The sequence below is a fragment of the Ochotona princeps genome, chromosome X (genome assembly GCF_030435755.1).
Source record: "Ochotona princeps isolate mOchPri1 chromosome X, mOchPri1.hap1, whole genome shotgun sequence".
Classification (NCBI taxonomy): Eukaryota; Metazoa; Chordata; class Mammalia; order Lagomorpha; family Ochotonidae; genus Ochotona; species Ochotona princeps.
This window is the reverse complement of record NC_080865.1, coordinates 442548-470037: the sequence shown is the minus strand read 5'-3', so window position 1 is coordinate 470037 and position 27490 is coordinate 442548. Positions and strand designations below refer to the sequence as shown.

Genomic DNA, 27490 nt, shown 5'->3' with positions numbered 1-27490 from the left:
CGGTGGGTCTATGAGCCAGCCCTGCTTAGTCCACCTCCTGTCCTAGCAGGAACAGTGGCCTGGCCTTCAACCCATTCTGGTTCTTACTGTTGGATGTTTCAGCCCAGCCAAGGCTCGTCCCTACCCAGACATGGCTCAGTAGGGGCAGAGACCTAGCTTAGTCCATCCTACATCTACCCTGGTCCTCCAAAGCACCAGATGGTGCTGGAGTCTAGCCCGGCCTGGTGCATCCAATCCCAGTTGACACTTGTGCCAAGGGAGACTGCAGCCGTGTCCAGACCAGAACACAGCCCCCATTCCAGCTCCCACACTCACCAGTGGGAACCCCAACCCAGTTAGGGTGTCTTCTAATCTCCCCAGTTGGGCCTGTTCCCAACCATAGATCGCATGCATGCCAGTGGTTGCTCTGACCCAGCTTGGCATAGTCCTCACCTGTCTTGGCCTTCGCCTTCGATGCTGTGGCCTAGTATCCCCGACCCATGCAGACCAATTGGTATAAGAGCCTCGCTCAGCATGACCTGTGCTCCATCCTGATTTCTTTTCTTCCTTGTGAGTTAAGGTTTGCTCATCCCTGCCCAGTCCGCCCCCTTCCAGTTGCAGCTTGGCCTACCCCACATCCTGTTTTAGGATGCACATTCAAGTGCTGCTGCCTTGACCTGCCCAGACTGTTGTTGTTTTCTTTACCTGGAAGTGATGGCAGGTTCCATGGTCACACTTAGCTCAGCCCATCACCACCCCAACTCACAAGCTAACCAGCGGGACTTGTATCTCCACAGTGTTGGGCCCACACTTCCCCCACAGAATCTACCCTCGGATCTGGTTCTCTTGCATGTTGGTTAGTGTTTTGACCCTGCCAAGTGTGACCCGTCACTGTTCCACCACTCAGTCAGGTACTGGTACCTAGCCTTACCAGACAGGCCCTGATTCATAGCTTTCATGTGGACTGGTGTGAGGCAGTCAGTGATGCTCTACACTAACAGCCCATCTCAGGATTCCCATGTGGGCTGGTGAATCAGTCTGGCCCAAATAGAGCTTATGGACTCTCCCCTCCAAACCCTCAGATCTCAGTCCCCATGCTTGCCAGAAAGTTCCGTGGCCCCATTGCTAGGAATCACACAGAATTCATCCCTCACCTACACTCACACTAGCCTTATCTCTGGGTGTCCCTGGGCAGCAATTACATACCCTAGAAACCCTAGAGTTCACTGCCACGCTGCCAGCAGGCAAAGCCTGGCATCCCATGGGCACACTGGCAGCCCAAAGTTTAGGATTCAGTCACAGTGTGGCGACGGTGCTCATGGGCCAAGTCCTGGGCATTGGGTCCGTCCTGGCCCAGGTACTCTCCACAAGCAGGCCGCCACCACTGCAGAGGGCTGCTGTCGCTGCAGCCGCCAAGGTCGAACTCCCCATAGGAACTTTTTGTCTTTTTCCCTTCTCCCTTTTGCTAATGTCTACCTTCTTACTAACAAAAGCTGGTTAAGTAAATCTTAAAATAAGGAAAGGAGACTGTATTCAAAGCAACCTTTGGGGTCCTAGTTTCCCTTTCTGATCTACATGTTAAAAGATATCTTGATAATTTTACAGATCTCTTCATTTTCAAGACAACAAAAAGGAAAAGATAGTCACCAACCATTAATATTGTAAAGAAATTTATTGATCTAGCATTATCTAATGAAGATGAGCAGCTATGAAAATACAAATTTCTTTCTTCACACCTTTGACAGACCTAAGGCCACTTTCTGCCTTGGAGCAATTCTAAGGTGTTCTAAATCCATTTACAAGGGATGAAGGATGCCAGAAGGGGAAGGAGATGGGGAGTGAACCAGTTGATGGCTACAGATGAAACCAACAATATGCTGCTTCACATTGGCCAAAACCTTGACTTACACTGCCACAGCCACCACTGTACCCTCAGCAGTTGGTTTCCACATACATTTTCCAGACTGTTAGCCCTGGCCAATCCAGAAGCGGTGAGGACTTCTATGGCCTGCCTTCTACCCCAAAGCTCTCCCTGCTTTGCTTTATCCCTCCACCTATAACCAGTGTGGGTTCAATGGAAACAAAATCGGCTTTCCTTCCCCCACATTTCAATCCCAAAAATACTCTTAGCTATGAGTCCAGCAGACTTTTTTACCAACAGCCATCTAGCCTTGTTGCTTGAAAGTATGGAAATTTTTTTTCCAACATCTAGCCCTTTCTCTGGCTAACATCTGTGACAGCTTAGTAAATCCTTTTGAGTATTTCAGAAATCCACCAGTGTCAAGTTCTGGCTTAACACTGCCATCATGGCGAGGAAAAGGAAGTTACAGCTTAAGGCACTGCTTGAGGCACCCGCATCCCATATCCAAGCACCAGTTCAACTCATGGCTACTGCACTTCTACTGATGTATCTTGAGAGGCAAGAAGTGATGGCTAAGTGCTTGGGCCATGACTGCCCACGTGGGAGACCCAGCTGGAATTTCTGGCTCTTGCCATTTGGGAAGTGAACCAAGCAAGTAGAGTGTCTGTCTACTTCTGTGTGTCTTTATCTCTGTCTTTCTCCTCCCTTACCTCTTCCTCTATCACTTTGCCTTTCAAATATCTGAACTAAAAACATGGAATGTTTCTTGATAAGGGCGATGAGGACTGAGGGGATCTACATCACATGACTGAGGGGTGACAGAAGGAACCACAACCTCAAGGCACTTTCCGTAACTTCTACAGGGAAGGTGACCAGGAGTTGATCATGCAAACCAGGACATGGTTGAGAGTGAAAGTTCTGTTCCAATTAAGCCACGACACCAGGTATCTGTAAATTGGAAGTGTTGGACTAAGATACACAGTTAGCCCATAATGACTTCCTTTCTGTCTGTAAGATAGAAGGGCAAATCAGACATCCAGTATATTGATACTTTTTCTAATTTTGAAGATTCACTTCAATAGGAACTAGGAGTATATGAGAGAGCTAGGAGGAACACTCTTAAGTATTTACCCTTTTAGTTAACTACAATTTTAAACAGATAAACTGCATAAAGTCAACATAAACCTTTTTGTCATACTTATCTTTTTAAGAATTGTATGCATTTCCCAAGGCATACATGGAAGAGCCTTTACTCTCCCTATTTTAAAAGATATATCACCCAAATTTGCACACACAGTTCAAATCCTATCTTTTTTTTTCTTGCTGAATTTTCTATTTAATTGTGGTAAAATATCATCTTGATTCTTTGCAATTCAGCATATTAACCATCTTAAGTGTGTTAAATATATTCATATTAGCAATCTCTAGAACTTTTCTTAGTATATAATACTGAAACTGTACCTACTAAACATCATATCCTCACAGGAGTGGAATCATACAGTTTGTGTCCTTCTGTAATAAGCTTGTTACTTAAGGACAATGTTTTCAAGGTGTATCCACATTGTACCTTTGATAGGGCTTCCTTTTTAAGGGCCACATGATATTCCTGTGTGGATATGTATATGTGTGTATATATTTTTCTTTATCCATTCATCTGCAAATGGACATTGTGATTACTTATACCTCTTTTTTAAAAAAAGATTTATTTATTTTATTGGAAAGATTTACAGTGAGAAGGAGAGACAGAAGGATCTTCCATCTGCTGGTTCACTCTCCAAGAAGCCACAACAGCTGTAGCTGAGCTGATCCAAAGCCACGAGCCAGGAGATTCTTCTGGGTCTCCCACGCAGGTGCAGGGTCCCAAGGCTTTGGGCCGTCCTCTACTGCTTTGGGCCGTTCTCTACTGCTTTTCCAGGTCATAAGCAGGGAGCTGCATGGGAAGTGGAATAGCCAGGATATGTACCAGCGCTCATATGGGATTCTGGTGCATGCAAGGTAAGGACTTTAGCCACTAGGCTACTATGCTGGGCTCACTTCTACCCCTTAACTGTGTAAATAATTCTGCTATGATCATAGGCATACAAGTATTTCTTCAAGTTCTTGCTTTGAATGGTAATTCAACTTTTACGTTTTTATGGAACCTCCATTTTGTTTGCATCATGTTCACACCATTTTATATTCACAGCATGCAGTGCAGAAGGGTTTCAATTTGTCTGTTTCGCTTGGTACTTTTTGTCCTTCTGATGGCACATCATGATGATGTCATACTGTGGTTCTGATTTGCCTTTTCATAACAATTATTATTATCAAGGAACTTGTCATTTGTCCCTTGTACACCTTCTTTGAAGAAATGTTTAAGCAGCTTCCTTGCCCATTGCTTTGGACTAAGCTCTGGACTAGGCACCAAGAGATCAGGCAAAAAATCAAAATGGAGTAACACACACTAAGTTCTTCACCAAGCTGAAATTAAGTTATTCATCTGTTCTTCAGAGAAGTTAAGATTTAGAGAGATAACAGCCAAAGGTTCCAATGGGCATGATAATGAACTTCCCCATGTCTTAAGCTTTTCACCCCCCACAAAAAAGCAACCTAAAGTAATCTAATGTAAACCAGTCAGTCTTCTATTGTTCTGTCTTCCCATCTCCCTTACCTAAAATCAGATGGAAAATAACTTTGAAATGGCAAAAAAAGTATTTCTGGAAATATTAAATGCAGGTATTTACAATGGTGTCCTTGGAGAGTTTTTAAAAACTAGCATGTATTAAAGCAAAGTACTGGCTACATGTGGACACCGGAGGGGGTCTCGGGGCTGGGCCCGCGCTGGGGATTTCCCTGTCTGTTCAGCACGTAATCATGACGGAAGGATGAGCGAACAGTACGATTCATTAGAGGCTGAAGGGGGCGGAAGTTGTCCACCATTCGTTTCTCTTTCTCCCCCTCAGAGGTGAAAAGCAGGGTCCGAAATTGCTCAAGCTAGAAACAGGAAGAGAAAGCATTAATAATTTCAGTAGAAAACCAGTTCATGAACAAGTTGCTTTCATTTTTACAATTCTGCAATGCACGTCTCAAACTGAATGCAGAAGATTCAGTTTTAAGTAGACAAGGCGGTATCATAGTGTTACCAATTTTTCACATATTGCTAAGCCTTTTCTTATGCCTGTGTCCCATTCTTGGAGTGCTGGTTCGAGCTCTGATGCAGCCTCCTGCTAATGCACCCGAGAAGGCAGCACAACATGGCCCCGTACTTGGCCTTGCCACCCGGCAGCTAGCATGCGATGGAATTCTGGGCTCCTAGTTTCACTCTTGTCCAATGTTGGCCATTGTGGCCATTTGTGGTATGAACCAGCAAGTGAAGGTCTCTTTCTCTCTCCCTCTCTGTCACTACACCTTCATCTTTAAATTTCTGGACTTTTATTTTTAAATGAACAAAATAGCCAGGTTAGAGAATAATAAAGGAATGACCTGATGGACACAGTAACCATGCAAACAATTTTAACTAATGAACTCATTAACATAGTAAATGTATCATTTTAAAATCTATTTTTATTTATTTTAAAGAGCGACTGACACAGACCATCCATTCGCTGCTTCACCTCCCAGATTGCCACACGAGCCAGGCTACGCCAGGCCAATGCGCAGAACCTGGAACTCAGCCTGAGTTTCCGGTGTGGCTGATGTGGGTAACAGGGACCTGAGCACTTGACCATCACCTGCTGCCTCCCAGAGAGCACGTAGGCAGGAAGCCAGAATCCGGAGTGGGGCTGGAACCACGCACTAAGTATGGGAAGCAGGTGTCCCAGACAGTGTCAAGGACTGCAAGGAAATGCTCACCTATGTTATTTTTTAGTAAGTTCTTGACCGCAGAACCTTTTGAACTTTTGTTCATGTATTTTTATTTATCTGAAGTAAGTTGAAATAGAAAGAAAAAGATCTTTGATTCACTGGTTCACTCCACAAATAATCCAACAGCTGGAACTAAGCCAAACAAAAGCCAGGAGTTTGGCACTGCGGATAACAAGAAATTACTGTATTTACTTTTAAACTGAGACCAATCTCTTAATGTTAAAGAAATATCCACCTCAGGCCCGGAGCAATAATGTAGTAGTTAAAGTCCTCGCCTTGCAGGCACTGGATCTCATATGGGCGCTGGTTCTAATCCCGGCGGCCCCGCTTCCCATCCAGCTCCCTGCTTATGGCCTGGGAAAGCAGTCAAGGACGGCCCAAAGCCTTGGGACCCTGCACCTACGTGGCAGACCCGAAAGAGCTCCAGGCCCCTGGCTTCGCATTGGCTCAGCCCCAGCCGTTGCAGCCGCTTGGGGAGTGAACCATTGGATGGAAGATCTTTCTCTCTGTCTCTTCTCCTCTCTGTATATCCGCCTTTCCAATAAAAATAAATAAAATAAAATTTAGAAAAAAAAGAAATATCCATCTCCCTTTTATTAAACATTGGTTAAAAGCCTGAATGATGAATTTTAAAGTTTTAAGAATCTGTAGAGGGCCCAGCACAGTAGCTTAGCTGCTAAAGTCCTCGCCTTGTACACCTTGCACATGCCGGAATCCCATATGGTCGCTGGTTCTAATCCCGGCAGCTCCACTTCCCATCCAGCTCCTTGCTTGTGGCCTGGGAAAGCAGTGAGGATGGCTCAAAGCCTTAGAACCCTGCACTCACATGGGAGACCCAGAGGAGGTTCCAGGCTCCTGGCTTCAGATTGGTTCAGTTCCCGCCATTGCAGCCACTTGGGGAGTGAACCATCGGACAGAAGATCTTCCTCTCTGTCTCCCTTCCTCTCTGTATATATGACTTTCCAATTAAAAAAAAAAAAGAATCTGTGGAAAAGGAAATATCATTTCTGTGTTTTGATTGACACAATACACTACTGTTGTTTTTAATAATGAGCCATCCTTGATTTAATAATTGCTGCTTAATATAGTAGGTGGGGTTATACTCCCATATTTTTCAAATTTTGTAGCATTTTTGTGCTTTTGTGTTTTTCAGACCTACAGTCTGAAGTTGATGCTTTCCAGGGAGATGTCAAATGCTGAGAAGTGTTCAGATCAGTTATTCTAGCTTCATAAGAAGAATCTGGAAGGCTTCCTTTTTGTGAAAATGCGTTGGCGTCAATAAAGAATTCATGAAGCAATATGGGCAAATAGTGCTGTAGCTTATTTGTGTAATTAGTTAAACAGAAATGTATAACTATACAAAATACCTACTACTTACTCTTTGTTTTTAAGGGAAAAACAAATCCCATTTCAAAACAACCAACTTACATTAAAATCTCTGACTAGTCATTGTTAGATCCTGTACTTATGCTGATATTCTACAGAGAATTCCCTGAAGGATTTCTTTCTTTCTTTCTTTCTTTCTTTCTTTTTTTTTTTTTTTTTTTTTTTTTTTGATTAGGAAGTCAAATATACAGAGAGGAAGAGAGACAGGAAGATCATCTGTCCACTGATTCACTCCCCCAAGTGGCCACAAAAGCCAGAGCTGAACCAATCTAAAGCCAGGAGCCAGGAACCTCTTCCGTGTCTCCCACGCGGGTGCAGGGTCCCAAGGCTTTGGACCATCCTTGACTGTTATATTCTTGATAGGTTATACTTAACATCTTCCTCACACATTCTAAGAAGGTGAAAGATTTCTCTGCTCTCCCGACCCATTACAGAAAAACATAGGGCATTAAAAGTATATTAAGTTTTTCAGTTCTTTGATGTAGATCATAAGCAGTCTGCCATACAGTTATTGTTGGTTCATTGGCTACATCACAGTATCTCATTGCGTGTTACAGTTACTCCTCATTAGGGTATTGAAGATTTCTCTGCATACTCCTCCTATAACTGTTCTGCGCCTCAATTGTTAACATATGCCTTGTTAGAGTTATAAGCCAGTTTGAACTATCCTAAAATTTGCCAAGTTCAGTAAAAATTATGTTTCAATACTATAAACTGCTAAATATAGAAACGAAAATAGACACGAGACAGCCAAATAGTACCCTATAACCATTTTAAGGTTTATAGCAACCGATTGTGTATAAACCAAAATGGAGATGTCAGTGAAGTAGTTACAGCGTGCGCTTAAGAACTTGCATTTTCTAACATATTGGTCACTCAGTACCATGTCAATTAACTCCATAATGTTGTAAATTGCTGTTGATGTTATGTTGGGGCTTTTCATTGGATGGGATGATATTGTGCCATCTCTACCTTCAGACCAGAGATGGTCTCCCTGAGAAACTGTTGAATTTATCTGGACAGTAGATACTGGACTCTATGCTTGGTACATGCTTGGAATGAAGGAATCATGACTGGATATGAACTGTACTACTGCAGCAAGGTGGAGGAATCCACCATGGGGGGAGGGCTTTTTGGAGGGGTGGGGGGAATCCCAGAGCCTATGAAACTGTGTCATAAAATGAAATGAAATAATTTTTTAAAAAATCTGGATTTTATATAGAAACCCATAGCTATAAATAAAATACACAGATTAAATATATGTAATTGTCAAATACAGAAGTAAAAAAGTCATGATCTATGTTTTTAACCACTCTCTAATTTGAAGAATTCCAAAATTTATGCGCAAACTTAGATGTGATGTTAGCACATTGTTTTTTCATATTTTATTTTGCTTTGTAATATACTTCCATGGGTTCTGCAGTTGCCTGTGCACTTCCCCAAGGCCCAATATTGATTTTCTCCCTATTTTTTATTATTATCATTTTATGATACAGTTCCATGGGCCCTGGAATTTCCCTTATCCCTTCGCCAATTCTCTCCCCCCCCCCACTGAGTTCTCCTATATTATTACTATTGTATAGTTCTTCATACAGTCATATGTCCATCATTGCGGGCATGGACAATGGCAGGAGTCCAGCATCCTATTGTCAAGATAGAGTAAAAAGTTTCATTGTAAGTCCATCTTTGTCTGGAAGCAGAAATGCATACTACGCTGTATCTTCACATCTGGATGTTAGTCTCCATTTCACAGTAACTGTACATCCCCCCGCAAGTGAAAAGCCACAAAACAAAATCACCAACAGCAAGAAAAAAATTACAGCACCATGAAGATAAATAACATGCTACTGAATGACTAATGTGTTGCTGAAGAAATGAAAATCAAGAGCCTTCTTGAAAAAAATGGTGCTACTATGTGATCTATGAACAGTGAAGAACTTAAAATGAGAAAAGTGTTTTGAAGAGATGAAACTAATAAAAAAAAATCAAAATCCATGAGATGTGGTTTCCACTGATCTTTGGTGAGATAGGTGTCCTGTACGCAACAAAGCCAAAAGAGAGGCCAGAGGGTGAACCTTGTCTTGTTTTACTGGGCGCAAGGCTGGAACATTTGTAGAACATACCTGACTGCGATCAACCTCCACTGGCTGCTTCTTAATGATCCAGATGACAGACTCAGAGAGGGGTGGCGTGGTCAGAGACCCAGAGTAAGTCCAGTAATCTGGGCAGCTGGGCATCAGGCAGGTAGGGTCAAACGAGCCAAATTCCAGCAGGGTGTCCTGGCCAACAGAACAGGTCACAGAGCCTTAGTGGAGAGAACCACTCTGGAACCAGGTGATGAGGCAGCCATCATACTAAGGGCTGACGAGGCCTGGAGGACCAGGGCTGTCTGGAGACAGGCCCGGGGGCGCTCCAGGGACCCCGGGCAGCCTGCTGAACAATCTCTGACCAGACCTCATTTCAACAGCTGGCTGCCTTTCTCATACCCTCAGCAAGAACATGGTCAACACCAGCCGCCTCCAAGCCTAGTGAGTTTCCAGCAGGTGGGCGTGAGTGCTGTGGGTGGCTCAGAGAGTGGACGGTGCAGAAACAGGCGGCTGCTTCTCTTGCTCCCAAGAGGCCGCCTGAGGAGTCTCCTTTCTGAAACGCCCTGCACATTAGCAGGGGCCAGGATGCTGGGCCGAGGATGGTGCGGGGAAGGAGGGGAAGAGAGAGAAGGAGGCAGGAGGTGGGCCTGGGAGAAGGCGAGGGAAAACACGTGGCCTGCCAGAGAGCAGCCCCTGTGGGATGCTCAGTCTTGAAGGGCTCATCGGAGGTTCCACCCGAAGGCCACCGGGAACTGTTCTTCACAGCAGAACTATGGGAGGGAGCCAGAGAAGAGAGGAGCGCCGCAAGTGTCTCCACGAGGCCTCAGGAGTTGGCGCAGGGTCCAGGGGGCTCCTGAGAGCCTGGGGCCCCTGCAGCACACTCAGCTCTGGGCCAGTGACCCAGGGCCAGGGCCCTCTGAATCACAAGCACCGGGAGTGAGACAACGCTCCTTCGACGCCACGTTCCAGGGGGACCTGGACACTCGCGGGCCACACACTTCCCCAAAGTGCCTGGCTAGTGCCTCCGCTCCGGGATGGGCACATCAACTGTATTCAAGGGACTTAGGGGGAAAATTACCTTATGTTTAATGGATGGGAAAGTCTCCACCAATTTCTGTAGCTCCTTATGATGCTTGCCTACCTGAAAAACAAAGAGAGAATCATTAAAAACAATGGACAGCTCCATGTAGAAAGATATGAATTAAAATTAACCACCTGACTTGGTCAACCAGTAGACTTTGGAAAGATTTTCTCAATCCTGGTGCAACAAAGCTGATGACTTCTCAGAACTATCAAAACCACCCAAGTAACATGCACTGAACAAGCTTCCTCTAAGGTTTCAGTGGACAGGCTCCTATCCCTGGGTACTGATGTAGTTAGACACAGAAGTGTCCCCTCCCCTTCTCTCTCTACAGGCACAGGAGAAAAGAGAATTGAAGCATTTGTACCACCCACCTTCCTCCATGCCTCAACCTCCCCACCCTGGTCTAAGAGTCAGAGGGGCATACATCCATCTCAACTATGTAAACAATGTTAAAAATAAAATTACATTTAAAAAAATGTAACCACCTGACGGTTACATAAAATCAAAGTATGGAACTGAAGCTGCACTGAAGCCAGTAACTGAGAATGTTACAAATTCTCCCTGAGTTCAGTTTGACACAGAACAACTGGAGGAATTGTTGCTGACAGTGTCAGCATGCCTGGAGAGAAAGGTACTCTCTGCTGCTTGTACGTATGTCCTCAGCTGGAAATGTAAATCATAGTAACATGTATCCGCATCTGTACTAGACACATTTCAAGAGCTCAATTGCTATAGATGGCTTATGACTACCATTTGAAATATTTTTTATTAAAACCCAGAGCCAGAGAGAGATCTTTTCATCCTCAAATACCTACAATAGCCAGGATTGAAACCAGGAGTCCAGAACTCAGTGTGGGTCTCCCACGTGGGTGGGAGGGAGCCAAGGAACCAAGCCCTGAGCTTGGTCTCCCAACATGTACAGCAGCAGGACGCTGAGTTGGCAGAGGGCATCCAGAGGCACAGGCACAGGGCTCTGCCTGTCCCAGTGAATAATTCCGATGCTGTGCCACAGGGCTTCCCCGACAGTGCTGATGTCTATCGGTGCATTGGTCCCCATACCAGTCAAGCAAAAACCCTGTTGCAATACTCTATCTTTATTCTAGAATGCAGCACATTTAAAGTTGGTGAGATTCTTTTTTTTTTTTTTTACCTTTAGAAAGACTCCAACCACAGCCAAACCATTTTCTTCCACTGCTGCATCCTCAAAGCTTTCAAATTTGACTGCATCCCAATGCACCAGGTGCAGCTGGAACACAATTATAAGAGGGTTTGTCACGCGACCCTACAGGATCGCTTCCAAACCACATGACAGTTTCATTCATTTATGGTAAGCATGCTTCCTCACTCAAAAGAAAATCACTTGGAAAAGCAGATGACAAATAGGAAAACCTGGGTCATTTAAGCAGCAGCATCAGTTGCTATTACTTTGGAATAGACTGATTCACACAGGGAGAAAAGTGAAGAAGTCATAGAGCAACATTTCTCCTCTCACAGGCTGATTTGCTTGAAATAGTAATATCCAAAATTCATTTGCATCTAAAGGAGAGAATATGATTCCCCCATGGAAATTAGGCATTCAAGACAAATTTCCTCTTGTGGGGACAATCATTTAAAATATTTAATGTTTAAAATAACACTTCAAATAAATTAGGGGGAAGTTGTAAAAAGAAATTCTATTTCCTTGGGCTCATCCTGTATTTCCCGCCAAATCATTCTTCATCCATCATTCATGAGTGCACTAAAATATGGCCTCTAAAATGAGACACATCAAGGTCATGGTTAACTTTAGCTTCACCTCTCCTGAAGCGGACCCACCTCAAAATCCTGTAACTTGTCTCTCAGAAATGCTTGGCAAAGCTCGCTCATTCTGTTGCTGTTGGCACAGCGTTCATTTAGGCTCCTGCCCTCCGCTCAGAGTAAGGCCACCTTGGGCTCGGCGCGACTGTCTGCATTGTTCCTGTCTAGGAGCAGGGAACCTTTGGTCTGCCAAAGGCCATTTGTGTATTATAACATCATTCACAGGCCATACAAAATGATCAATGTCAAAATTGGCCTGCTATACATTTATTCAATTTCAAGTCCTGCCTGCGGTTGCCTTCGCAGGGCCAAACTAAATGATTTTGCAGGCTGTATATAGCTCCCAGACCAGGCATTCCCTACCACTGCTAGGCTGTCATTTGAAATTAGCTTAAAATTCTGGAAGAATTCCGTTTCATGGCATTAAGGTTCATTTCAGTGATGTTAGAGAAGCAGAAAGTTAGTATTTGCCATGTTTAAGAGCTGTGGATAATCAAATATGCTGCTCAGTGAGGTTTTTTTTTTTTTTTTTGCAATTTATAAGAATCGCCCAGTTCTTCCTGATAACTTCTTAGAACTGCAGACTTCATAATGCCCCACCTCTTCTCCCCACGTGGGGCAGATGCCAAGTTTGCCAACGTACCTCTGCGGGGTAGCACTTGCTGTCCACCGTGTGCTCAGATCCCCAGTCATCGATGGCCCCCCAGTGGAAATGGAACTGCTTCAGACGGTAGCTGTGCTCCAGGGGTCCTCCCTCGATTACTGAAAGGCACAGCCGGCGGTGCGGGGGACAGTCATTTAGGCTGGGGAGGAACACTGCAGAGCAGTCGAATCTAAAGGTCTATTCTCTTTGCAGCTCAACTGTCCTAAGTAGAGTACACTAGAGCATGAAATGTTTATGAATTTAATTGCCATGAATTATAAGGGCAAGCTGCGTACAATTGTTAATGGCTAATTCTTGACTGACTTTTATATTTACCTTGTCCAGTTTTCTTTTGTGTGCAATACAATGCAAATTTCAGCAACTTTTGAAAAAGATTTACTCTTTTTTTTTTTTTGAAAGGCAGATTTACAGAGAGAAGGAAATGCAGAAAGTTGAGCCATCCTCTGGTTCTTTCCCAGGCCATAAGCAAGGAGCTGGGCCAGAAGCGGAGCAGCCAGAACACATGCGCCCCATAAGGGACATCAGTGCTGCAGGTTAAGGCTTAGCCTGCATGCCACCATGCGGGCCCCTCAACAACTTTATCCAACTTAATCTTAGAAAACTGAAATATGGGGATGAAAATACTCTTTTTTAATGCACTGGCACTTTACTTTCCAATTTTTGAAGATCTTAGTGATTCTTTCCCTTTCATTGCAATAGATTGGGAAATGTGCAAGTCGAAACTTAACACTTGGAAGAGGTTGGTCAAAGGGGACAAAGTTTCAGTTGGACAAAAGAATACATTTTTTTAAAATCTACTGCAAGTAAATTGATCTTGGTTAATGATAAAATATTGAGGCAGACATTTGACCCAACTGTTGGAACACTACTGGGAACATCCCATATGCGGATCTCTGTATTCAAGTCCAGCTTTGCTCCCAGTTTCAACTTCCTGTTAACCTTTACCCTGGGAGGCAGAAATAGCTCAAAAGGCAGAAATACTCCGCCAGCCAGCAGGGAGGACCAGGTGCAGCTCCCAGCTCCTGGCTTCGGCCTGGCCCAGCCTGTCCTGCTGTATGCAGTTGCAGAGTGAACAACGAAGATTCCTATCTGCCTTTCAAATAAAAGCTATTGTAAAAAATGTATGTTCTGAAATTTCCGGAAGAGCAGATCTTAAATGTTCTGGCTATAAAAGATCCCCCCAGAAAAGGGAAGAAGAACTAGAGAGTTTGGAAGCAATGATCACACCCACTTCTCCCTAACCCTAGATCTTTCCCACCCTTATTGAGTATGTAAACATTACCTAAAATAATTAAAAAATAAAATTAAAAAAAAAGATATGTGAGGTGTTAGGTGTTAACTAGACTGATATAATTATACTACAATGTACACATATGCCGATGTATCTATATGCATATACATAGTGATGTGTATATGTATATACATGTGTATATATGATTATTGCTGATTTTAAGCCCCTTCCTTTGGACAGAGTGGAGAAGGTGAGCCTTTCACTGGCCTCTCCTTTGGATAACAAATACCTTTGGCTTTGGGACCTACTGAAATCAATACCTTATAGGCAAAATATGGAGACAAGACACATTTTGAAAGTCATCCTTTCTCAGGCTTTGTGTTGCGCTGATTTTCTTCTTGAATTTTCTAATATACACTAATTCCTTATTTCATCCACCTGACCAGACCTGTGAGGTCTGCACATGATAAAAGCAACACAACAACATTACAGCCACCTCACTCGTTCATCTTAATGATCTTCAGGCTTCGTGCATTTTTAGTTGACTTTTACCCACACAAATGATCAACCAAGGAACTCACCTACCCCTCTGCTCGACGCTCCTGGACATTACCAAAAACGGATTTCACGTGACTGTTCACAGGGATCACGCCAGCCCAGGGTTAACTGTGGCTCCTCATCCACAGTACTTTGACTCACATGCACTCATTAAAACCCTTGACTATGCCTGACTCAGGGGAACCAAGTAAGAAAACGATAACCAGCAGAAGATGGCAGTGAGAGGTGCCGCATGCCTCCTTTTATAGTCCCCATCAGCTCTGCAAGAAGTCACATTGGTTTTATCCTAGATGTTAGTATTTTCAGTCTTCCCTTTTTTTCTTGATCCACCTAACTAAATATTTGTGAACTTCGTCGAGCTTTCTTTCCAAAGAACCAAATTTGATTTAATTGATTTCTGTTGTGTTCTTTCCTGCCTCCTTTCAGCTTGCTGTAGGTTTAGTTGGTTCTTCCCTCGCTAGTTTTGTTCTGCTTCTGTTTGTTCCTGAGCAGTAGCAAGCTGACTGCAGCAGCATTTCAGGAGATTTTTCTTATATTTTGAAACAAACAGCAATGGCATCTATTAGGCCCTTACATTTCTAGAATTGCTTCTCGCCTTTCATTCTTTCTAGTAATTCTTTGCTTTCTGTCACTTTTTTCTTTATGTTTGTGTACATTAACTCTTTTTCTCTTGGAATGTTATGAATTATGGTGCAGAAATAGCAGGGAAAAGAGGCAGGCACTGAAAGCTGGAAAAGAGAGGAAAAGTTAGGTACTTATTAAAGATTCATAGTATCCTTTTTAAAAGAACATTATTTTTTCTTGATTTTTTTTAAAAAAAGATTTAGTTATTTATTTGGAAGGCAGAATTAAAGAGAGAGGAGAGACAGAGTGAGAGAGACAGATCTTCATCTGATGATTGAGTTCCCAAATGACGTCAGAGCTGGGCGACACTGAAAGCCCGGAGCTGGGAGCATCTGCCAGCTCCCCCACGTGAGTGCAAGGACCCCTCTGCTCTCCTGGGAGCACTGCCAGGTAGTTGAATCAGAAGTGTAACAGTCAGGACTCAAAATGGTACCCATATGGGTTGTAGCACTTCAGACAGCAAGTTAACCCACTGTGCCACGGTGCTTGCCCCTTTTGTTGTTTTTAAATGTTTATTGCTCCTGGCTTCATCTTGGCGGAGCCCTTGTCATCTGATGGAGAGATCTCTCTTCTTTCTCCCTCGATCTCTGTAAATCACTTTCAAATAAATAAACAAACAAACAAACAAAAAAAGAAAATTCTTTTAAAGGCATCCAATATGTTCCACATTCTTGCTGACAAAGATCAGTCAGCACAGCCAGAGGGAGTCTGATGCCTCCTCTATGGAGACAGCAGTGCTCTCTAACTCCAGAGAAAAGCACCAGACCATGTCTCACCTGACTTATCCGTAGAGTCTTCAAATTCCACAAGGAAAGAGTACCCGTTATTCCAGATGTGGAGGCAGGTAGCCGGATCATAAGAGATGGCCAGCGGTGATAAGCCGGGGTCGTAGACACTGTCCCTCCAGCGGATGTTGATAGGTGACTGCCGATCGCCCCCAGGCACGAGGTCCAGGCTCTCCCAGAGTGGATGCACTAGGAGAGCAATGCAGAGTGAGCCCAGCAGCGAGACCCCGTGCTCCCACCGAGGGCAAGCTGCCCAGAAACAGCAACTCAAGCCTTACAGGTTAGCCAGAGGAGGGCCTCCAGCGGCTGCCTGGAGTAGCACAACGGCAGGCCAGAGGGCACGGTGCAGAGCCCCAGCACTCTGCCCGACGGCCTGTGAGGCCAGCAGCACCCTCCAGGCTGCCGACTAAAGGCACCCACACCCAGAGCCCTCAGACCTGGGGCAATGGCCATGTGCATGCACACCTGCGCGCCCTGGGAATGCAAAGGCTCCCGAGGGAGTTCTCTCTGCACTGGTGCTTTGCTGCATCCCGGCTGCCCCCAGCAAGCTCTACAAAGTCCGCTGCAGTTACTGATCATGAGCAGACTACTGCCAACACAGGCGATGAGGGCAGAGCCTTGGGCAAGCGGACCCTCAGCCAAGACCGCCGCTGAGTGGTTGGCTGTTCTGGAGAAGCCAAGGCTGCCACAGGCCTTCTGCAGCAGGCTGCCCCACCTCAGTGTGCATGCTGGGTGCCCCCGCGCGGTGGTCACCTCTGACACTAGGGCTAGCAAACCCTGCCGGCCCTGGGCCCATGTGAACCCTGCTTGCGTCTGCGCAGTCCGCAGTCTGTCAGCAGCCCTGGAGGCATCTTGTGAGCAGGATGCAGACAACTCATCCCACACACGCACTGACGGTGCTAGGATGATTTTCTTCCACAAATACCACATCCCCATCGCAAGTCCCTGAACAATGCCAGCTGCCGTCCCGACAAGCCACACAGGCCTGCAGAGACATCTGGGCATGGTGAGCACGGCCCACGACGCACCACAGGTGGTCAGGATCCAGACCAACGGGAAAACGAGGACAGGCATCAAGGGGCAGAAAACACCATCACCCTCTGCCTCTCAGCGCACTGCTAAGATGAGGCTGCGGGGTTTAAAAGGCAGCTATTTGTTCACCCAGCCAAATTGCCTGTGTGTTTGTCGATCATTCCCCCATTTCCAGAGAAAGAAAACAAAGCACAAGCCAGAAATCCACATCTAGTCTACTTACAGAAAAGACATTCCTCTTCTTTCAAAAGTTGCTCCAAAGTCAAAGTTAAGGTCTTAGTCTTGGTTTGGTAAGCCTTTGGTTTTGCACCACTTAAGACTTGAAACTCTCTGAAGGCATCTAGATGGAGGGAGCAAGGCAGTCCCCTAAGGAAGGCCGTGCAATGTCTGCTGGGGCGGGGAGGGGGGGGTCGGCCAAACTGAGGGAGAGTATTACTGACATCTAGTGGACAGAAGCCAGCACTACAGCTTAAGCCCTGCAATGCCCAGCATGGTCAGCTCCTACAAGAATTATGCCCCAAATGTCGATAGTGTCAAGTTGAGAATTTCTGGGTTAGAACTAAAAGCTATGTGTAAGCTCACTAATTCACCTCCCAATAACACTACTCTCATCTGTGGAGAGGTCTCAACCTCTAAGGTTTTTCCCCCTTTTAGTATACAAGGACAGGAATTTATAGAAGTTTGTTTAGGAAATCTGAAATGGAAAATGTATATAAACTGGCACAGTGCCATCGTATTGCAATCTGCTTAGAACGTAAATTCCTGCGGGCAGGATCCACATCTTCCTCCTACTTTATTGCCCTGCAATGCCTTAGTAAATATGTGTTCTTTGAGTATTGATTATCTAACACAATTATGTTAATTTTTACATTTCTAGAAAACCCTAGAACAGCCTAGCTCCCCTCTGACATAATCACACTATGGCTGATTGGTGTCTTATGTGACTCAGAAGGAATGGAACAAGGAGCAGGTCCTTCAGACAGTGTCTTTGCTTACCCCTCTTTTCCGCTTCCTTCAGAAAATTGAATGTATCAAGTTTCACAACCATGCAAATGAGTCGCCAAGAAAATCAGACTCATTCATTCAATTGCTGTTTTATGATCATATTGTTCTACCAACTACCAGTTTTGCTTCCAGGATTTTCCCTTTCCTCCTACCCATTTCTCCTCTATTAACCCAGACCGTCCCCTGAAGAACGCCCGATTTCTGCCACAGCCTTGTTTTGTTAGAGATAAACTCGCATTTTTGTTCTCTTTGGCCCTCCTCTTTCTCTGGTTAAAAAGCAGATTGAAATAATTTCCTGGTGAGTTACTCATATTTCCCGTCAAAATAGAAAGATGAGTAAGTGTTCCCGTAGAGGTTTAACTTTTAGGTTTTTTTTTTCCATTTACAACTTTTTAAAAATTTATTTTCCCTTTATTTGAAAGCCAGAGAAGCAGAGAGTTTGTCCATCCACTCGTACACTTGCCAAATGCTGGGGCTGTGGCCAAGGCAGCAGGGAGCCTGAATTCTTTGCAGTTTGCCTGTGGGTGACAGGCGCCAGCACATGGCACACTCTCTGTTGTCTCCCAGGGTACGCCTGAACAAGAAGCTTCGTTGGCAGCACAGATCCTGGTCCTTGAACCAGGCACTCTTAATGTGGGCTCGAGTGTTGCGAATGGCACCTTCCCTGTGCCCAACACCCTTCTTTAAAGAGACCGTGACACTGTCAGGGTGCTGTCAAGAAGCTGTCAGTGACCCGCAGCTGATCAACACACTTTCAGGTTGAGGATGCGCTTGCTTTTAGTTCTTACGTATATGACGGCGCCCAGCTTTGACTGATGCTGTACTTCGGCACTGTCTTACAGCTAATCAGGGCAGCAGCAGGCTCTGTGTCTGCCAGGGAATTGCATTTTGGTGTACAGGCAACAGCTGTCTTCTCTTGGTCGAAGGGACAAGGAAGCCCTCCTAACCTAATCACCCCAACGGGCCCATGTATTAATACCTTCACTTTGGGGGTAAGGAGTTCAACATGTGAATTTTCCGAGAACATAATTATCGAGTCCATTGTAGTCACGTCTTTCTCCAGGCTCACTGTCATTTGGTTTCAGTAGGAAGATAAAAGTAGCCCATGTGCGGGGAAAGGGCCCTACCTAGCACTTCTTTTAAGCCTTGAACTATGGAGAGCTCAGCCCTGCCTTTGCCCTTTCGTCCCACCTCCTGCTCCACGAAATCAGTCTCCGCTCACTCAGCACAGGGCTGGCATGTACTATCTGTAGGTCTTGTGTTTGCTAGTCCACCTCTTCAGCAACATTTTGTCTAACTACCCTCTTATAACATGATCCCCCATATATTATTTTGAATCATATCACTGTGTCCTTCCCAACACGTATTACATGGGTAGAGTTAAGGTTACATGCACAGGTGTGTAAATATCTGCCTTCCCCTGCTCTGCAAGCCACCTGGCTTTCCATCAGTATCATAGATGGAATAAGTCCAATGGAGAGCATCAGGAAGGTCTGTGCTAGCTCTGTGTATGTGTGTCCCTCCAAAATACACATGCTGAAACCTAACCTACGAGGTGATGGTAGTAAGAGGTATGCTCTTTGGGTATTGATTGGGTCATGGAGGCAGAACCTTGATAAATGAGATTAGTGCCCTGCCAAAAGAGGCCTCCAGGAACTTCCTGGCCCCTTCTGCCACGAGGACACAGCAAGAAGTAGCTGTCTTGAAAGCAGAGAGCAACAAGCTCTCACCCAACACCTAATCAGCTGCTGCTTTCTCCATGGGCTTCCCAGCCCCCAGACCTGGGAGCAATGAATGGGTGTTGTTGGAAAATTACAGGAAGATCTTCCCTCTGCTGATTCACTCCCCAAGTGGCTGCAACGACCAGAGCTGAGCCAATCTGAACCCAGGAGCCAGGAGCCAAGATCCAGGAGCCAGGAGCTTGTTCCGGGTCTCCCACACAGGTGCAGGATCCCAAGGTTTTGGGCTGTCCTCTCTTGCTCTCCCAGGCCACAAGTAGGGAGCTGGATGGGAAGTGGAGCTGCCAGGATACAAATTGATGCCCATATGGGATCCTGGCGCATGCAAGGTGAGAACTTTAGCCACTCGGCTACCATGCCGGGCCCACATTTCTACTTCTTATCAACCTATTAAATCTAACTCATCCTTACCTTGCCCATGACTAACAACCTAGTCGAGGCTATGTGATCACAGATTTCACAGAAAGCTTTGGACGGCTTCTTCTCCTCTTATGTTCCCTTCTTAAGTATTCTGTCACTTGGCAGTTTTTCTAGCTTACGTACCTTCACATTTCACCTGTCTGTCCAGCAACTTCTGCATCCAAGTGCCTAAGTCTTCCTCTTTGAACCCATCTCGCTTAGCTGGTCCCATTTTACTCCCTTCTTCCCAAATGTTGGCCTCCCATGCTACTTTTCTGGTCATGTGTCTCTCTTTGGCCTGCTATTCCTTTGTCATGATACTGCACCTGTCATGCTGTTCTTACAACTATGCACCTATACAGACGTACCTCCACTTGTAGTGTGCTGAAATACCCCTCATTCTCCTCACCGTCAGTACAAGTGTCTTCTAGTTCAAGGCTTATCTTCATATTGATATTTTCTCCAATCACTCTAATATTTCTTCTCCCACACTCCTACTGCAAGCCTTCTCACTTCATCCAACGCTCAGCCATTCCTTATGCAATGTGTATTTGCTTTATTTGCCCAAAGGATTTGTGTACTGCACCTTTTCTGTGGCCGCCAGGGCTGAAGTTAGCTGCTCAAACAGAGCAAGCCAAACCAGTCTCCCTACCCTTTGCTCACTCCTATTGTCTGCTTGATTCCAAATGCAACCTAGGTTCCTCATCAGATCTGCCCTTTTTTTTTTTTTAAAATTCTTCCAGGCTTTCAGAGCTTGTTCAAGCCGCTTCCCTGACACTTCTCCCTGTATAAGCATCCCTTCATCCGCTCGCGGTCCTCAGCAGTCATTCTCTCTAGATCTGAGCTTTCCGATACGGCAGAGACCCTCTGTGGCCTGTCTAGGTGCGATGTGCGATCCGTGTGGGACCCAAGCGACTCTGCAGACATGGTACAACATAAAGAATGTGAAACATTCATTTCCAGGGCCTGATGCTGTGGCGTATCAGGTAAAGCCACGGCCTGTGGTGCCAATCCTCTGGCCCACTGCCCACTCATGCTGGGTACTTTTCTCTGTGTGGGGCAACCTATGCCCTCAGGTGGACGTGGGTTTTATGCCTGCTTGCTCATCTTTTGAAAAGATTTATGTATTCTTGTCTTTGTACATAAGAGCCTAGAATAAAAAAAAGTACCCCACCCACATCGATATTTTAGATGAGTTTGGATAAATAAAACATATCAATAAGACTAATTTTACCTGCTTATTTGTACTTCTTTTTTTAAAAAAAGATTTATGTATCTTTATTGAGAAGGCAGATTTACAGAGAGGAGAGACAGAAAGAGCTTCAATCCACTGGTTCACTCCCCAAGTGGCCGCAACATCCAATCCAAAGCCAGGAGCCAGGAGCCTCTTCCGGGTCTCCCATGTGGGTGCAGGGTCCCAAGAGTTTGGGCCGTCCTCTGCTGCTTTCCCAGGCCACAAGCAGGGAGCTGGATGGGAAGAGGAGCAGGCGGGATATGAACCTGCACCCACATGGGATCCCAGCACATGCAAGGTGAGGACTTTAGCCACTAGGCTACTGTGCCAGGCCCAATTTTACTTCCGAAAGTATGGTCATTACAAAATACAGAATATGGGTCCCGAGTGATGGTTCAGTGGTTGAATCCTTGCCTTGCAAGCACTGGTATCCCGTATGGGTGCTGGTTCATGTCCCGTGTACTTCATTTCATATCCAGCTCCTTGCTTGTGGCCTGGAAAGCAGCTGATGATGGCCCAAAGCCTTGGGACCCTGCACCTACGTGGGAGACCTGGAGCAAGCTCCTGGCTCCTGGAATCGGACAAGTTCAGCTCTGGCCATTGTGGCCACTGGGCAGTGAGCCTGAGGATGGATCTTTCTCTCTGTCTCTCCTTCTCTCTGCAAATCTACCTTTCCAAAAAAAAAAAATCTTTTTTTAAAAAAAAGAAAATACAGAATTAATTACCTGGCTCATATGTGTAGCTATGTTATCTACTGGATAGCACTGCCCTAGAGCTTTATTTGCTTTTTATTCTGTGCCTTGCCATGCACTGTCCTTTTTCTTGCGATGTGCTATTTCCTCACATAATTGAAGGCCTTTTTGCAGATTTGGGCCTTTTTGCAGTGTCCCCACACACAGGATCCTGCACAGCACCTAGGTGAGGATGTCACAGAATCACAAACTGCCTTGTGCAAGTATCAGGGCCAGAAAAAACACCTTGCTGGCTGGGGAGTTGGTTAGCAGCTCCCAGCACAGGAGATTAAAGGCCACATTCCTGATGAGGCCCAGGGCTCTGGGTCAGCCCTAGGCAGCTGAAGATAACCCTGGGGCCACTGGTTCTCTAGGGACTCATGGTTTATTGAGCCTGTTTGAAAGTTGCTAAAAAAAAAAAGTGGGGCATCCTGAGCCCCAAGATCTTAAGGCTTATCAGAGTGATTCGTGAAAATACCACAAAACAAGTTTTTAATATTATTACTCTGTAGGCTTATCATATCAATTGGAGAAATAATAGAAGTGCTTTCTACCACATTTCACTCACAATACAGATCAGTGATGGTAAATAGAACTCTGTCTGACGATGGCAATGCCCTATGTGGTAAGTGCTAGGGAAATGTGATTGGACACTTTTTAAAGAAATGTATCGTGCATGCACACACTGACATGGGACTAGTGGCTACATTTGGTACAGTGCCTTTCTAGTCCAAGTTATGCTAAAATGTTTCTTTTCCTTTTCAATGTAGGATATCATGAACATTAAGAATCTTGGAATAATAATCGGTCTTGTACCATTTGTATTCTAGATGATACTCTTTTATATTTCATTAAGTCAAGAAGTGTTAAATTGTTACATTTACTTTCCTAGAGCTATGACCTCATGCCTAAATTCTTTTAAGTGATGAACAGGCTAAATTACATTAGATGATACCCTGAGTGAAACTGATTTTATTTCTGTCGTGATTGAGCGGTGCATGGTCTACAAGTCCCTCAGGTTAAACCAGTCCAGAGTTCCTGAGTCCGCTGTGAGATAACAGGGAGCAGCCAGTGAGTCCCTCCTGAGGGAGCTGGAAAAGCAGAGGCACAAGCCCAGAGCACAAGACTGTCTAGAAATGCTGCTTTACAAAATGCTGCAATATCTGATTCCACTGACTCCTTCTTTTGCTTCACCTCATCTTAAATGGCCATGTTTCAACATCAGGCTTTGCGCCAATGAAGGTGAGGATGATGATGATGATGGCGGTGGTGGTGCTACTGGTGGCTACAGCACCCGAAATGGCTGGCGTGACTGAGTTTCTAACCTTCAACAAACTCGGGTCATTGCTGCGCACACATGTACATTAGAAACAGTGAGTACCGCCCTACAGGTGTTCACACGCACCTCCGGAACATAGGACATGCTTAGCGGCCCTGGGCGGCCACGACTCTAAGATCTCCTGGGTAAAAATAAGTCAAGACAATGTAATATGCCAAAAGCAAAATCAAAGCGGGACTATACCCTGGTTTCCCCAGTAATCTACAAACAAAATCCTGTTTTTGATGTGGGAAATTAAGTGAAGCTGCCACCCCACACAAAGCCACCATTGTTTGGATTCTGTCCGCTCTAAATGGAGTAAACAATCTTAAAAACTTAAGAATACAGGCATTGAGACATTTGAGTTCATCTTGCTGTTAAAATTTTTTAAATAGCAAAACTTTACCAACTAGACAAATATGACTAATCTGTTCCATTTGCAGCCTTAGACCACAAAATGCCACTGTTTAGAATGAGCCAGTGTGGGAAGGGTGTGGCCATGCCAACAGGAAGCCACACCCAGCAACTAGAAATGTATTATGCCTCTGGCCAGATTATATGAATAATGAAAACACAGTCAAGGTTGAGAGAAGCTAACCAAACTTAGAAAAATATTTCTTTATGAAGTTGCTTCAAGATTCGGATTTAGCTAGATAAATATTAGTAATCTACAAATCTTGTATTCTTATCCATTCTTTTCATTTTATACATATGGTGATCAAAGAGAATAAACATCAGTAAGAACACATTTTGAGCTACCTTTTGAAAACTCAGGAAACTGTTTTTCAATAATGGAAAACATGAAAAAAATCTGCTTTAATAATATACTTAACCACTTCATCTCTCTATAACCTCAAACTCACTATCTTTCCCCATCATTATAATGCATCTTTTAAAAAAAGATTTATTTATTTTTGTTGGGAAGGCAGATTTACAGATGGAAGGAGAGACAGAGACAAATATCTTCCATCCGCTGAATCACTCCCTAAATGGCCGCAATGGCTGAAACTAAGCTGATCCGCAGCCAGGAGATTGTTCCAGCTCTCCCACACGGATGCAGGTCCCGAGGCCCTGGGCCATGTTTAACTGCTTTCCCAGGCCACAAGCAGGGAGCTGGGTGTGAAACGAAGCAGCCAGGACACGAACCGGCACCCATATGGGATGCCAGTGCTTGCAAGGCAAGGATTTAGGCACTGAGCCAACAGACTGAGTCCATTATAATGCTTCTTCTTCTTTTTTAAAAGATTTATTTGCTTCTTTTTGCTGGAGGGTCAGATACACAGAGAGGAGGAGACAGAGAGGAAGATCCTCCATCTGTTGATTCACTCTCCAAGTGGCCACAATGGCCAGAGCCAAGCTGATCTGGAGCCAGGAACCAGGAACCAGAAGCCTGTTCCAGGTCTCCCACATGAGTGCCAGGGTCCCAAGTCCTTGGGCCGTCCTCCACTGCCTTCCCAGGCCACAAGCAGGGAGCTGGATGCGAAGCAGGCCACTGGGATTAGAACCAATGCCCATATGTGATCCTGATGTGTGCAAGGTGAGGACTTTAGCTGCTAGGCTACTGTGCTGAGCCCCATTATAATGCTTCTTAACCAGGGGTCAATTTTGTGCCCCACAGCTTGTTTGGCAATTTTATAAAGACTTTTGATTATTACAAGTGTGTGTGTGTGTGGGCAGGGGGGCGCTACTGGCATCTTACTGTGTAGAGGTAATTGATGCCATTAGCCAGCTTATAGGCTAGTCCCTAAGAGCACAATGAGCCACTGCCAACGTGAGAACAGCAGCGGAGGAGGACGCCTGCCCCGTGCACAGGTGGGCAGTCTGTTTTCTTCCCAGGAGGGGAACCAAGTGCAGGAGGTCTGAGGGAAAGCCATTGTGTGCCTTACTTGATATTTTCAGCACAGTATACACTTGCAAGCTGCTCAGCTAGAATGAACTCTGTGCTTCCTAACTCGGGATGGAATATTCTGGAATGTGAAGTTACTGAACTGTTTGCAGGCATTAATACGTAACTTTCAGAAACTTATGGTGCACAGAAGGAGTTTGCAGTGAGTGGAATTAAACTGATTGAAAAAGCATTTGCTAACATGAAACAGTAAATAACAGATTCCAAAACATGTGGGCTTGGGCCAGCCTCCTTGGCCAGTTTCTATAGGATATCATATTAACATTCTCAAATTGGCCAAGTAAGACCTTTCAATACTTTGCTTTGACAGATCAAAGGAGAAACAGTTACTCTCACAGTTCTTGGGGTCTAGAATTGCAGACTGCAACGGCAGTGACATCGTAGCCACCGATGCTTAATCCCCGTGATTACGATGCAACCAGCATGCCTTTATGGCTCTTTAAGAAAGAGGAGTACTCACAGGTTCGGTTCCGGGACTTGTACGTGCATGTGTAAAGGCTGCATGACCTCACCAGCAGCAACTCGGGTATCTGGAACCTTCTCCTCAACAGTTTGCATGGAGTCGCTTGAAGAATGACCCGCAGGCCACTCAGCACCAGCATCTTCAGCTTAAAACCTCAATCGGTCCCAAATAATTTGCAGAAACCTAATAACATGGAGGGAAGAGGGCAGAAGAGAAAAAGTGTAAACACCACAGATTGAAACTCCCGAGAAGGACAATGTTCAGAGGGGAGGACACACCCCGAGGCGGGGGAAGGGCAGGCAAGTCATCAGTTTATTCACTCTTGTTGTTCAAACTCACAGGGCTTCTCAGCAGAAGGCAGGGCCAGGACAACTGACTCATGTGCGTAGCAATTCCCCTGGGGTTGTCAAATACTAACGGTCCAGAGAAAAGCTTCTCATGGCTCACATGGATGAAGACTGTGTGCAAAACAAAATGAAAAAGGAAATGTACTCCGTGCGATTGCAACATCCAACATGGCTGTTTCTCAATATATATATTTTTATATTTATCTATTTACACACATATTTAAATACACATAGATTTCCAAATATATTTGAAAGGCAGAGAGAATGGAGAGACAGAGATCTTTCATCTGTTGATTCATTCCTCAAGTCCCCACAACAACCAGAGGTGGGGCTGGGATTCAATTCAGGCGTCTCATATGTGTGGCAGTGGCCCAGCTACTTGCACCATCATCAGCCACTACGTGTCCCAGGACGAGCAGCAACAGGGAGCTGGAAATGAGAGTAGACTTAGGACTTGAGCGTCTGCACCTGGATGCGGGGTATACACGCCCCACGTAGCATCTCAGCTGCTACGCCGAACATCTGTCCCATCAGAGCTTCTACAGGTAGAAAGGATACAAACATGAAAGCTCATCCCAGGTAGCCTGAAGAAAAACAATCACCCACATCTGGACAGCTAAGAAAAATCCGAGCTACCTCCTGCCAAAACAGCCATGGGCAGTTCTGAAATCTGAGTTAAAATACAATCCGTGACTCAGCTGTAACCTGATGGCCCTCAAACATGGGAAAAATGAACACAGCTAATTCTGAACTCTCCCTCTCTACTGCTCATAGAGAGAGTCTCAGAAGGCATTCCTTTCCAATTTTGGTGTTCCAAATGTATAGGCATACCAAGGTTGAACACATACTAACTTTGACCCCAATCTAACAAGGCTTGATCCAGTTTTCTTGATAACTCCTATTTTGGTACCAACTGACAAACAAGTTCTGAAATTAAAAACATAAATAAAATCTTTTTTTCTTGATTACACATTTGTTCCACCGTAGACTTTGAAACATTGAGTGTGATTACTTGAGATGCATTTAGACAGATGTTTGGGACACTGTGTAGCTGCAGGGCCAGGTGGCCTCACCCTGTTGATTTCACAATCTCCCGTCCATGTGTGTTCCTGCCTGAGTCCCAGCCACGTGGGCTTTAAATCTTCCAACTCACATCACTGCCTCCAGCCTGTGCTGAGACCAGCCTTCCTCCATCTGGGCCTGGCTCATTCTCACCTACCTCTTGGGGGCTCCCTCCAGTGTGGTTGCTCAGAGCCTCTTGGCCCATGTGCTCACCAGGTTAGGCCAACATCCTCTTCCTGGGCATGTGCCTGGGCTTTCTCTCAGGTGATAAACTTGATGAACAAGGTGCAGACTTGACTGGAAGTGGACTTATATGACTCCACTCCTGTTAACATCTCAGTCCCATATTGGGAAG

The 27490-nt window shown here is 45.1% G+C and overlaps 1 protein-coding gene across 1 annotated transcript in view; it reads right to left on the bottom strand.

Annotated features, from left to right (window-relative positions):
• Window positions 1–4618: 4618 nt before the first annotated feature.
• Window positions 4619–27490, bottom strand: part of CA5B (carbonic anhydrase 5B) — a 34154-nt gene continuing 11282 nt past the window's right edge. The window contains exons 2-8 of the mRNA XM_058658706.1: window positions 25724–25909; window positions 15891–16088; window positions 12681–12799; window positions 11391–11486; window positions 10235–10297; window positions 9193–9348; window positions 4619–4813 (exon numbers count right to left, since the gene is read on the bottom strand). Of these exons, the coding sequence (XP_058514689.1) occupies window positions 4619–4813; window positions 9193–9348; window positions 10235–10297; window positions 11391–11486; window positions 12681–12799; window positions 15891–16088; window positions 25724–25865 (969 nt within the window). The 5' untranslated portion in view covers window positions 25866–25909. The remainder of the gene's footprint in view (window positions 4814–9192; window positions 9349–10234; window positions 10298–11390; window positions 11487–12680; window positions 12800–15890; window positions 16089–25723; window positions 25910–27490) is intronic.